We start from the raw sequence: 13,850 nt of genomic DNA, 5'->3' as shown, positions 1-13,850 counted from the left end.
GAGTGCCTGTTGTATACTTTATAGAGTTGAAATAAAACAATTACTTTTGAATATTTCTTTTTTCCTTTAATATATGACAGTCTGTGGTGGAAATTAAGAACTTATTTTGTTTGCGAAACACTTCTAAAAGAGAATGATCCATTTCTTCTATTGGTACTATGCTAATACTTATGTAGCTCCACCAGATACGGTAATACAGAACAGTGGGGGTATACATATTACAGTAGGTGTGCACTAACCTTACTGTCTATAGGGCCACGTGACATTGACTAAACTATTCTAGTCATGACTAGGCCTGTGACAGACCTGATTGGGAAAATAAAGTCAGCGTATTTAGAGTTGCTACCTTGGTTGGAGTAGGCCTGGTCAAAGGCTACTCCCCAGAAATTAAACATTGGCTCAGGGGCCTCATAATCTGCTCTAATTTCTGGAGAGTTCTCAGATGGGCTTATTTCTTCCTTAGAAACTTTATTCTATAGATCTAACATTCTAATTTTTAGGAAAGCTGTTAATATTTTGGAGTACACCCCACTGTCGAGTAACCACTGTAGTATGAATAGCATCCAGTGTGCTGGAGGTGAGTAAGTCCAAGACAAGACAGGGATTTTAGCCAAAAGTGATACTTCTTATTGGACCAACATACAAAAAAAAATGTAGCATCATAAATTTGAGGACCTCAGATGTCTCTTCTTATGGTCATCAAATAAAGGCTCTTTGGATTGATGATGTAGCTTTTAGAATACATTTCTTATTGCTCTCAGCCAGTTCCATAAATTGCATCAGTTTTGTTTCAAATATCAAGACGGCTATATAGTAAGTAATTGCTGTAATGTTAACCTAAACCAGCTTCAATTGAGCTATGTTTGCCTATAGTTGCTATCGCCTTTAACCAGGACTTCAGTTTTGACTAAAATATATCTCAGCTAATAGTTGTTTTGACTAGTAGGATGGCTTCTGGTATTGAGGGAATCAGTAGCTGGCACTTGTAAGAAACATTTTCCCCTATAGAGTATTAAGTATTATGTAAACCTCCTAGACTTATGTCCCTTCCTCATCTGATCCATATGGCCATGGCGCTTTGCATACTCAATACAACCTAAAAAAAATGCGAAGACCCAGGAAGACAAAGAAATGCAATGAAAGTAACCTTCCTGGGGTACACAATCGTATAGGAGTTGTGATCCAGGAATAACTGCAATGTGATCTAACAATGAGTTTTAAAGTAAAATGAACTCTATTTTCAGAATTAGACATTGAGAGTTCCTTCCACTTGAATGGGTAGAGAAGAACGGTCTGGCATGGTCTCCCTACAGTAAATCCATGCTGGCTTAGATCTTGTAAGTCATCACACTTGAGATAAGATATAATTGTTTTATTTTAATAATAATTCCATTAATTTTTACACTGGTGAAGTAAAGCTCATAGGCCTATAGGTATTTCCTGCTACATTTTTTAGGTGTTTAAGGGCACATTTCTCCCTAGGGTAAGTACTGTGAAACTAGAAATTAACTAAAAGATAATCAATTTAAAGTAACAGGCACAAGGTATATTCCTAATTTGCTAGTAAATCCTATGAAAAAGATAAGATGTAAGAGACAGAATCCTTTATGGACAAATAAAAGAATTATGCATATGACCAACGTGTTAAATGTGAACATTTTAATCTGATTTTAGATGCATTCAAGGGAAATTAATGTTTTAAACACAATATGATCTTCTTAATTTCATCAAAACTTCAACAAATTATTTTCTTTCATTCATTTGAAGTGTCAAGAAAACAAACTGACGAGGCTGATTTAGACACAACTTCAAATACGACGGAAGGTTGTATTTCAGAAGGCGCTGAACTGAAGAAAAGAATTAAAAGATTCAAAAGCTGACATCCCATTATGGGATGCTTAGAACCAGTTGGTGGATAAGCTTAAACCAGGAATAAAGTGATAACAAAAGTAATCACTAAGAACTTCAGTTAACATCGAATTACTACAACCAACACAAAAAGCTGATTTGTAATTTAAAACTTGGGCAACTAGATTTTCACAAAGATGCGTTAGAAATGAATGATAGTGAACATTTAATGGGTTAAATTGTAAGGATGAGAAATAATTTGTCTTTTATTGCAATTTAAAAAATGTAATTGAACTTAGAAAACAGAGTTTGACGCCAGATAAGAACCATTCTGCCCATCTAGTCTGCTCATTTTTCCTGATGTAATCAGATCCTTAGTCTTTACGTCTATCCCATGTATGTTTGAATTCCCACTACCACTTCTGATAGGGGGCTGTCCACTTTATCTGCCACTCTCTCAGTAAAATAAAACTTCTTTATATCACATTTACTTATTCCTGATTTGGAATTCACTAGATTTATAAGCCACTGGTAGGATCCTTAATTGAATAAAGTTATCTTGCATTATGTTTAAGTTTTTTTCTTTAAAACAAAATGGCTGTCCTGTATATAAAAGTATTTTCCCAGAAACCATAGCTGCATTCATTTTTTTTGCTCTTCCGTCTTCTACTACTCTGCGTTGATCAAACGTGAAGAAGGTGATACGGTGATCCAAACTGTGGAAACCACAGTGGAGCCGAGTCCCCAATCTTTGTCTTCTGAGGCTGCACTCCCCGAAGTGATATGCAGCCCCTTCCTTCCCACTGGGCCGGGTAGGCCAGATCTTGTAAGATCTCCCTTAGAGGAGATCCACTGAAGTCTTCTCGTCCTCCTGTACGAAAAGGCACACACCGCTCTCCCCCACAACAACTGGACTGAGTCTTCGGGGGCCCAGCTTCACTGTAGCTTCAGGTGACCCAATGGTGCTTCACTCATTACTGAAACCTGAACTCAAACATGCTCTGAATCCGAAAAAAACTAAAAAGTGTCGGTGCCAAGATAAGTGCCAGTGAAGGTATCACAGGCCCCAGCCAATGTCTGGTACGTTAAAAAATTCACCCTCCACCACCAGTCAGTGGCCGGGGCAATTCAAGAGTGGGTGAATGAAAGGTGCATAATGAGGGGATCCAAAGTAAAAACAACGTGCTTATCAACCCTTGCAAAGTGTGCCCCCCCACACCCACATAGCTGCATTCTTTACACAATGTAAGATTGATTGATTTTTTAGCTATTTAATTGTGCAGAAGTTAAAGCCCCTCTTCTGTGCTGTAGGCTTCAGTAATTTAAGTAGGCCAACAATCCCTCCCATTTTCATTCCAATGCTTCTGACAGCTTCTTCGATGCTAATTTCCAGCATCCAACACATTCCGGGATAGCGACATCTAAACAGGAAATTAACGGTTAATTCACTATGCACGCTTACATTTACAACTGGGGATTTTGTTGGTCCAGTTTTCACTTGCGCCCAGATTAACACACCTGCTCACATTCCCGGCTTTGTGCAAGACTTATCTCACAGAAAATCTTTTTCCTTTGTAAATTTTTGCACAAATTTGTGATTAGAATGTATGTTTAACATAGCTATTGTCCGTGGATATAATATTGTCTTCGTATAGAAATTCAAGAGGCACTTTGACTACAAAACAGAGAGTAAAAGAGGGCACACCAGGAGTTTTATATGATGTATACACTGTATATATTTATAGTGCAATGCAAAGGATTTAGTAAGGGTGCTTTTAAAACTAGACGTGTTAATATATTTTTTTAATCATTTAAGAAAATACAAAGTGAGAGAATTGAAGAAATATCTAAATCAAATCAATATGGGATGGGACCAGCAGAAATGCAGCCTGCAAACACTCTTCCAGCCATTCGGGGAACAAACTGCCTTCTGTTACAACCAAGTCAGTCCAGAATCGCTGCTGCCATTTTCCTGCAACCCGGTTCCTGTTTTTTTGTGAATAGTTGATTCACTTGGCCTTGCTTCCATGGCAAGGGTTTGGCTTTTTTGGGCCCCACTGTTTTCTGGCAATGCTAAACTAATGGAACTGCAGGACCTCTTCCGATTGCGAAGGGTAGCAAGCATGACGTGTGTTTCATCTGCTTCAAGTTTCCTTGGCTGGCCATTATGTTTATGGTCCTCAAGTTCTCCCGTTTCTTAGTTCTTTGACCATAAAATATAGTGTCGTGTGTAGAAATGTAGTTTAGCATTGACCAAAGTCTGGTTTTATGTCAGTTTGTTGTAACAAACGTTCTTTATCTACTTGTCGGCTGCCATTGTTGTCAGTCATGTATTACTTTGGGTGACTTTCCCTTCCCGAATACCACAATGAGATGATTCTTTATGTCAATGCTAATCACCCTAAACACCCTCCAAATGTTTCCTTACCTTCTCTGCCGACCATTTCTGCTTCTGCCCACTGCTTCTACATTTTTGTCTTCATCTTCTAACTTTTATCCTCTGCATTCTCTTCTATCTTCAATCTGCTATCTTCAATCTTCTATCTTCAATCTTCTATCTTTGTCCACATCTCTTAGACTATGACCTTTTCTTCTAACGCTGTTCCTCCTTTCAAATAAGTTTGCCTGCTGTACTTTTCTTAAATCCATTTCAATATTTAAATGTTTCTATTGTCCCCCCCTCTCTTCATTTCTCCAGGCTATACATATTAAGCTTCTCCTGATAATTTTAGGATAATAATCCTATGACCTTATCCTATGACCTATCTGAACGCTCTCCAGTGTGTCAATATCCTTCTGGAGACAGGGTCCAGCTCCATATTCTGGCTTGAGATTTTTACAACCCAAGTGCATTGTTTTACATTTATCAAAATAAAACTGTAGCTGTCACACTTTGACCATTCTTCTTATTTACTTAAGTCTTTGTCCATTTGACTTGTTTCACCTGCAGGGTCTACCCTGTTGCATTTGCAAAAAGACATACCTTACCATTAAGACCATTGGTATTATCACAAATAAAATATTATAAGTCCCAATACTGATCCCTAAGGTACTGATCCTCTGTATATACACCACTAATTACAACCTTTGCCTTATCCATTCAGCCATTTCTTAAAAGATTAGAAAAAAAATAGAAAACAAAAAACACTACTGAAAAAAATATATAATTTGAGTGGGTTTACTAGGTGAGAACCCTGAAGGGGTTAATTCAAAAACTTTTCAGCCCAGTGATGGAAACCTGTCTCGCCCTCATGTTTTATTTTATCACATTGCAAAATTGGTAAGGTATATCCCTTAGTTAATAGGCTTTAAAAAATCCAGGATATGCATATCTATAGCGCTGTCTAACATCTCACCTTGGTAAATCTCTCAACTCAACTCACACTATTTATGCCAGAAAATAGAGTCAATTTGAAGATGAGACTTCTGAAGTCCAGAAAGCTTATATAACTTCACATTGTTTTCTATTTTGGCCCAATAAAATATATTGATTCCAAGAATCAAAACACCGATTACTATAATGTCCATAAAAGGGAAATTGCTATTTGTTTTAAAATTTTAATATATATATATTATTGACGAAAACATTTAAAAAATACTAAACTACATGGTATATCTTCCAGCTTCAATATTTATGGAGCTTTTCCACAGGAGGGAGCCAAAATTCACTTTTTCACTCAAAATCTACACTTAGGGTCTCTGAAGCAGTACCATTTCTTGTTGTAACCTTAGTACCTATCTCTCCCCCATGGCATTTAATTAAGTTAGAAGTGTGTTTACTTGCTCATCAAGTGACATTGTAAGGAAGCATCGGCCATTGTAGTGTGAATGGATTTAGTACAGGCAAGAGTCACAGTGAGGATTACCTGGCATTTAACTGAATGAATTTGCTGAGTACAATGTCTGAAAAAAAAATGCAAGAAAAAAAAACCCCTTAGCAAACTGACTATTTGTCTAAATGCCATCTTTGGGAAAGTCTGATTAAGACTCTGAGTCCAGAGTCTGTTTGATCTCTGCTCATCAAAGGGAATTCTTAAACAAGCTTCATTTTAAACTACTGTATGCTGCCACATACTTTGAAAACAAAGGATAGGCGGCAATGGGGAAGAATAGATTCACAGTTTAGTTCAATGAAGTGGATGGGATCTAAGGACACTAGGAGATTGTACTGATGTCTCCTATCTTGAGGCATATATTTGCTGATGTTAACAAATTGGAGTGTTAAGTTCCCTATACATGTTTTGAGATCCATCAAGAAATATTTAGAGAAAAAATGTCAGCACAGTTAGTACATTATACAGATAGATAAATATAATTAAGGTCAATATATCGTATGAGCCTCAGACCTTGAATTATATCACCTAATGCCCAATATCGCCAGATGCCCAGTGGTGTATTCTGGTGATTTGGCTCCCTGTAGTACTATTGTTTAGTTGGCCGGTTAAAAGGAAGATAAATGATATTTCCAGCCATCCCATTAACACTATAGAAGACTGACGCAGTTGACGCAGCCTCCATCGTTCACTCAAAAGGCAGAGCGCCGGGATATGACATCATATCCCGCGTACAGCAGTTAAAAAAAAGCAACGTGGAGGGGATGGCTGGTAGCGCTTTCCCGGGATAGATTGAACATATATATGCCACTACAAAAGCCTTAGGCTCATTATCTCTTTGGCTCATTAACTTATTAACTATTTGCTGAAGAAAAGTTTGCAGGAAAGACTTGGTTTTAGATCTTTCAATTCACTATTTATTTCTCCAGCAAGAAAGGGTGAGCTGGCCCTGCATAATGCATGAAGGGAGACTTGGATTATTTACTACACATTATATAGGGCTGATGAAGGTCTTCCTACAGCAGTAGGTCACTGGACCTGGCCCTTTGTAATGCATTAGAGCTGAAACACAGCAAACTCTCGTCAACTCTGTGTTTAGTGGATAAACTTCTTTGAGTGTCAGGCACCTAATGTCTTAGGCTTTAAATAATAAATACCTTGACAGAACGGAACGTCTTTTGATGTGTCGAGCTGTCAGGTAGTTAACATGTGGCTATTGTGTTAAGAAAAGTAACTAATAATAATCCCAACTACAGTTATCTTGACCTAAGATCATCAACCTTGGTGCCTTCGTAATGACTCAAATTTTAGGTTATAGACAGAAAATGAACAGAAAAAATGATCAGGACGTCTTTTTGAAGTGTTGAAAGAAATGCCTTCTTGTTTCTGAAATAATAAGCTGTGAGACGTCCTCTGAAATAACTCCTCATCTGATAAATAGAAACATCTCTACACATTAAATGGAGACATCTCACATGAAGGAGACAATCATTACAGACTCCCTGGAGCAACTCTAATGCAACAATGTTTAAAGGCAACAATGTTACCCTGTATTCATACACTAAAGGTCTCTTATAACATTCTTAGTGAATGCTTGATACAGTGTAAAAACATACACTCTGTATATATATATATATATATATATATATATATATATATATATATATATATAGATAGATATATATGTTAAGATATAATCTCTAATACTATGCTTCCCATGCCTCATAATGCCTGCTTTGTTTCTACACTCTGTATGCATTCCATTTGAAGAAGAGACTTCTGAGGTCCCTTAGGTACCTTTTTCCAGTTTCGCCCAGTAAAAGGTATCTACTTCATTTATTCACATATATTATTAAATATTCATGCAGAGAGTGGACCTTGAACAGAGATTGGAAGCATATTTAAAACGATGAACATACATGAACCCATTGCCCTTTATTGCTATTGTAATGAAGAATTGCAATGAACTGAAGAAATGAAGTACAGAAAAGTTTTTTTTAAAAAAATCTATATTTTTGTAGATTTCGTATATTATGTATATGTCTCAGTGTGTATATATTATATGTATAAACTTTGTATACATATATATTTTATAGAATTTATAAAACTATCTTAGTTTCTCTGATTTAAAAAACATGTTGTTGAGGTGCAATACCACTGTTCTACCAGTAGTCGGCGTTAGGGTTCAGATTATCCTAAACTTGTCTAAAAGTTCACAGGTATTGTAATTGCATCACATTGACCTCCTATAGTTCCAGTAGAAAGATATTGAGTGAAATCTCTTGCTGATTATGTTGTCATTTCAACAATACATAATGGAAATTACAGATGGATTTAACCAATTGTTTAATACATCTGTATTTCAATAAACCAGGGGTAAGTATATGATTATACTCTTAAACACACAGTCAAGTCAGCTGCACACTGCCTAGATTAGCAATATTAAGCAGGAGTTCCTCATATTAATGTCGATTTATAAATCTTTATTTACATTACACATCTTATCAGCTGCATTCCGACATTTGTGTAACTGTAGGTTTTTGCATCATGATCTGCAGTGATATAAGGCATGTACTGGTCCTCTAGGGCTAAGCTTAACTGGAGAAGTACAGTTTTTGGAATCTATGGTACTTTATATTATACTGAGCAGCAATCTGTTTATTGCTATTATTATAATTGCTTATAATAAAAACAACTTTGGCACAGGTGTTAAAAAAATCCAAATGTTGCATCTAATTTTAGAGAAAAAAATATTGCTTTATGGTAAAAGTTACAATGCCAGTGAGTGATCAAAAGAACCATCAAAACTATTGATTTTCAAGCACTTGCCAATGAATGGTTTTCCTGATTTCTAAATGAAAAATAATGTATTAGTGTTTTTAATATATATATATATATATATATATATATATATATATATATATATATATGACAAATAATGTCACAGTCTGATTGGGTTAAGCATAAATTAATCATGTATACTCGAAATGAAAGCAGCCAAGTTTAACACACCTTTTTATAATTAAGGACTGGTTGATCTCTTAATATAATCAACATAAAATGGTTCTGGATAAATGAATTCAAACTGCTATATATATTTAAAACATTCCATGTGTCATTTAGATGTAATCTGCCAGTGTGCAGACACTTAGTTGCCCCTGTTTAAAAGGAAATTGTTTACTTTCTTATACTTCTGTAGCAATTCCTCCTAGAGGATGACCTGTGTGATCTTCAAAAAAAAAAAAAAATTAATTGTTAATTACAATGCTTGTGAAATCCCTGGCTGTGAGTCTGCTCTGTGATTTAGACTTGGCTGGAGCGTCATAAAGTCAGAGCTTTGAAATCACATCCCTTGCCTTTGTTGTGCTGTGTTAGGGGCGTGTGTACAAACAAGCCCAGGACTATAAGTAGAAGGGCTGATCTCAAGCATCTCCAGGAATAAGCCAAGCAGATCGCCAGCGCTGAGGAAGACACTTGGTACTGCTGCTTCCAGGGGACTTTATCTGCATAGCCGTTCTGTGCAGCGTTCTGGAGATCCTGCTATTCTGCTCACCATGTCCAGGAAAGTGTTGAAAAGTTTGCTTTCCCTTCTGGGTCTGTGTTGTTACATATGGGATGGAGCATCTGGCTATGTCATGATGACCAATTCAAACTCCAACTCCAACTCCATCAAGAACTTGCCTGCTGCCCCAGCAGTGCCACCCATGGGCTTCTACCCAGTCAGTGCCAGCCCGGACTCCTTCTATGACATGGCCAACAAATACCAGTCTTTTGATGCTTTCCCGGTAAGTAGTTCTCACGTGGATGCTTTATAGTGTCTTAAACCACATTTAGCTGATTTAAGGAGGTAGAAACTGTTTAGTGATGGACTTGTTACATTGATCTCTGTTAATCACTTTATGGTCATAATTATCACTCATTAATCAGCGCTGACTGATGTTTTTGTGACATAGTGGTCCTGAGGCAGAACCCGGCATTTAATCGTACAGATTATGCGACAGAATTCCCGTGTACTGAAAGGGTTAAGGGGCGCGTGATGTTTGTAAACACCTGGGTCAACATTCTTTAACCCCTTCCGCTCAGAAGCGAGTCTGCTTAGAAATACACTCCCGTTGATCTAATGGTTACAGATGTTTGACAGTTCATCGAGTCCATTTCTGGCATTAATACATTACAGAGTCAGAGTTTGTTAGTAAATTGACGGGAAAACTCTCAGCAGTAACCTTAATGGTCCTAAGTGAGATAGCCCTATAATGATAATATAGAACGTGCACGCAGAGAGAGGGTTAACCTTTTCTTTTTTTTCCCTCCCCAGCTCTATAGTTGTACAGAGGATGATGACTGCGCTTTGGATGAGTTCTGTCACAGTTCCAGAAATGGGAACTCCATGGTCTGTCTGGCTTGTAGGAAGCGCAGGAAGCGCTGTATGAGGGACTCCATGTGCTGCATGGGCAATTACTGCAGTAATGGTAAGGGACAAATCACCCTAATTAGGGGGCAAGTCTGAGAAGGGGTTTACATAACATCAGCAGTCCTCCCTATACATTCTGGAAAGAGAGTGGAAGAGACCCCTGGGGAATTCCTCTCCTTTGAACCAATCCCCCCAATTAAATGAGATAATTGGACAATGTCCTATAGTTTGAAACATCAAACCCTTCTGTTTTGTGCCTTTCAATAGTTTAACCTATTCTTCCCATGACACTACATTCATGATCCAATTATTATGCAAATGTGCCAGGTAAACAAGTGAGACATTATCTGTGTGGTCACTTATATTGATGGAAGACAACACTTGTTGCCGAAAATCTAATTTTAATGCTATTAGGTTTGGACCCCCTGTTGGCATATACATCAACATTCTGTTTACATGTTACATAAGAATAACTATGTATACAAAACATAACTCTTTGCCCCAGTGCTGTTAATTTGGTCACTGGGGTTACTCACCTGGCTAATTGAGATTGAGAAATGTCCCATTTGAAGTGCAAAGGACCAGCCCTGAACCCATGAATAAGTAACAACGCTAATGTTGTCAGGTCTTTGGTTAAAATACTTGACTGGCAAGACTTAAACAAAACCCTCGGCAGAGATCTATTTTAAAAAGGATCACGTACCATTAGAATTGCTAATAGTCCTAGTCTCTGTAGTTTACGGCAGGCTTTTCGCCTGCTGCTGAGAATGCAAGTAGCCTATTGTCGTGGGGTCACTTGGTACGCAGCTCAACACAATCAAAAGTCCTTGTCCTCTTTTATGTGTGATCTAGATGCTGATGGCTTTATGAGAACATCTTATAGTTATTTTTTGGTGGGTTTTAATGCTGATTTCAGTTACTTCTGTAAGATTCAACATCGCCCCACATGCCGTGACCCTTTTCACATGTACTAAAATGCTGCTTTTTGCTTTTTAGGAATTTGTGTGCCTCTGGAGACTGATCAGGAACGTTTTCCTCATGCTGGATACTTAGAAGAAACTGTGGTGGAAAATTATCATCCTGAGCATGGTACAATGGACACTCAGGCCAAGTTCACCACATCGCCTGCTGGCATGCAACAATTTAAAGGTAAGGTTATGTTTTAATAATTAAGTACATATCTTGATACATAAGAAATAGACCATTTTAAATGATCCCATTGCCTAAGTCTCAGTGAGGATTTTAGCGTATTGGTGGAGTTGCCAATAGTTATCTGCATACTCTGTGGCTACAGGCAAATGTTCTTTTAGTAGGATAACGCGATGTTATGTATAGTCACTAATATACACTGTATCTCATCTTTCAGGTCGTGATGGTGATGTGTGCCTAAGGTCCACAGACTGTTCCCCGGGTCTCTGTTGCGCTCGCCACTTCTGGTCCAAGATCTGCAAACCTGTTCTTGAAGAAGGCCAAGTGTGTACAAAACATAGGCGGAAAGGTTCCCACGGGCTGGAAATCTTCCAGCGTTGTCATTGTGGAGCTGGTCTGTCATGCAAATTACAGAAAGGAGAGTTCACAACTGCCCCTAAAACATCTAGACTTCACACCTGTCAGAGACATTGAATGGACTTATGGACTTAATAATACGTTAAGACTTTGGTTGGCAGATGACCTTCTCTTTGGATGTACCTGTATACTATAGCAGTTTACATAGACTACTTTGGCTCTACTTTGTCAGCCAGGGTTAGATGACTTGTTTCTTTTTATGGAACTGACTTTTATTCACTGTTTGCAGTAAATTACTGTGTTGTAAATACATAAAGACAACTCTGGTTGTAAATATTTATGAATATAAGAGCTACACAATTTCTTTCCCATATGCTTTGACTTGGTATATGTGGACGCACCTATCCTTTTTTTATATGGTACCTAGAATTTGTGTTTTTTAGACTGTCTGTATTTTTAATTGAAATAAATCCATTTAAAACATATTTCGCGTTACATGTCTTGTGTTCTATGAAGTTATTTATAGGAAATGTCAGTGTCAAACTGGCAAATGCAAATTTTAATGGTGTCTGCAATGTAATAGGAATTTGCATTGTGCCCCTGACGCCTTATATATTTTTTTCAAAGACATAGTATGCCCCAGCCATGTTTGGCTGTCAAATATATATATATATTTTTTTTCCATTATTTACTGATTTATATAGACATCACATTCTGTAGCAATGTACAATGTTTAAATGGCGCAAAACAAGTAGTGTCAAATATAGTTTTAACAAAATAACACTTTTTAACATTTTAAAACCAACTATACTAGGTGATCTAATATTGCAAAAAGCTTGAGGAAACTTGTCTAGTGGATGAAGGAACTTTAATCGCATATAAAAGACGTACACAACGGTTAATAGAATTCTAAACAATGGTACATGTCGTGTGGTTTTGTTTGTGTGTGTGTGTGTGTTTTTTTTTTTTTTTTTTTTTTTTTTAAATTTATTCTAACTTAGCAAATCCATCCCTATGTATTTTTAATACCAGAATAGTTAACCATCTATTCTGAGACAAATAAAACCTTGTCAATGAAGACCTCAGGGGGTGTAAGCTACAAGCTTGGAGACAATTCAAACGGGGAAGGAGTTGTCTGAAAGCTCAGGAAGCAGATGAGTGCCACTTGCTTTTGTTAGTGGCTGTTCATCCAGGACTCTCACAAGGACTCTTTTATTTTTCCTTGTCACTTTCAGGGACCTTTTTCATCTTTAGGAAGGTGATTTCCAGTTTTACTTGTGCCCCCAATGCTCTGATGCCGCACAGCCATTGAAAGACAATAGGGAAGGGGAAACAGAAACCATCTCTTGCACATTCATTAAAGAAGATACTTCCTTTTGAAAGAAAGGCAGGGTATAATTCCTGAAGGTCCGAAGTCATTTGATCTCATTCATTTAACAGAAGATGTGTAACCTACAAGCCCTAAGTGATTCTTCTTTACTTTTAAGACAGATATTTGCCTGGAGCAGGGGGTGGTTTCCATTTCACCCATGTATCCGCGACAGAAAAAAGTCTATATACATAGTAGATATTTTCTTTTAACTGCTATAAAACATATAAATGATAGGCGATAAGTGTGGGCTGTTTTATATCCAACATACAAGCAAGAAAGCCATTTGCAAAAATTGACAGTGGAGGGCTGGAAATTGATTGCAACTCCAATCATGCTGAACATCCTGGCTAAATGGAGAGGTGGGCTACTCGCATTTATTTAAGTGTATATTAAATAGACAATCCGATATATTGTATTAATATCAATAACTGCTTCATATAGTGTTGTATGAGCTGGTATTGTACCAGGAGATTAAGTGATGTGGCTGCTTGCCATCACAGCTAACATTCAGATCAATTCCAAGCAGTGATGTGTATATCAGTCCATAATATAGTAATTTTGCTTGCACATAGGGACTGTTCATCATAATCCAGGAAAGTTCTCAGGTACCTAAGTGAAATATTCCTACCCTTGTAGAGACGTGCACAGTGCCAGAGTAAGACTAATATGTCTTATATTTCCAAGTAAGGATACCTTTTCAGATGTAAGTATGAACCAAATCACCATTAGAAAGCTAAACATTGCCATTCATTGCAACACATTATCAGTGTGAGAAACTCCCAGTGATTACACACATTGTGCTTTAAAGCAGTAGCTGCCCAGTGGATCAATCAGGGACAATGATTAGTGACACTGATATGTGATTCTCCACCCCCTCTCT

The 13,850-nt window shown here is 37.4% G+C and overlaps 1 protein-coding gene across 1 annotated transcript; it reads left to right on the top strand.

Annotated features, from left to right (window-relative positions):
- Window positions 1-9,142: 9,142 nt before the first annotated feature.
- On the top strand, window positions 9,143-12,083 carry DKK1 (dickkopf WNT signaling pathway inhibitor 1). Its single transcript, XM_053450469.1, has 4 exons — window positions 9,143-9,466; window positions 9,997-10,150; window positions 11,089-11,241; window positions 11,459-12,083. Exons 1-4 carry the CDS (start codon window positions 9,236-9,238, stop codon window positions 11,713-11,715), a joined length of 795 nt encoding a protein of 264 aa, XP_053306444.1. The 5' UTR covers window positions 9,143-9,235; the 3' UTR covers window positions 11,716-12,083.
- Window positions 12,084-13,850: the final 1,767 nt, after the last annotated feature.

The sequence above is a fragment of the Spea bombifrons genome, chromosome 11 (genome assembly GCF_027358695.1).
Source record: "Spea bombifrons isolate aSpeBom1 chromosome 11, aSpeBom1.2.pri, whole genome shotgun sequence".
Classification (NCBI taxonomy): Eukaryota; Metazoa; Chordata; class Amphibia; order Anura; family Pelobatidae; genus Spea; species Spea bombifrons.
Note: the sequence above shows the minus strand (reverse complement) of the source record. Positions and strands in the feature narration are given on the sequence as shown.

Excerpts from the sequence above, each read along its gene's own strand:
- DKK1 (XM_053450469.1), top strand. The coding sequence starts at position 9,236 with ATGTCCAGGAAAGTGTTGAAAAGTTTGCTTTCCCTTCTGGGTCTGTGT. Across the intron at positions 9,467-9,996 it reads AGTCTTTTGATGCTTTCCCG|CTCTATAGTTGTACAGAGGA; the intron begins GTAAGTAGTTCT and ends TTCCCTCCCCAG. Across the intron at positions 11,242-11,458 it reads TGGCATGCAACAATTTAAAG|GTCGTGATGGTGATGTGTGC; the intron begins GTAAGGTTATGT and ends CTCATCTTTCAG.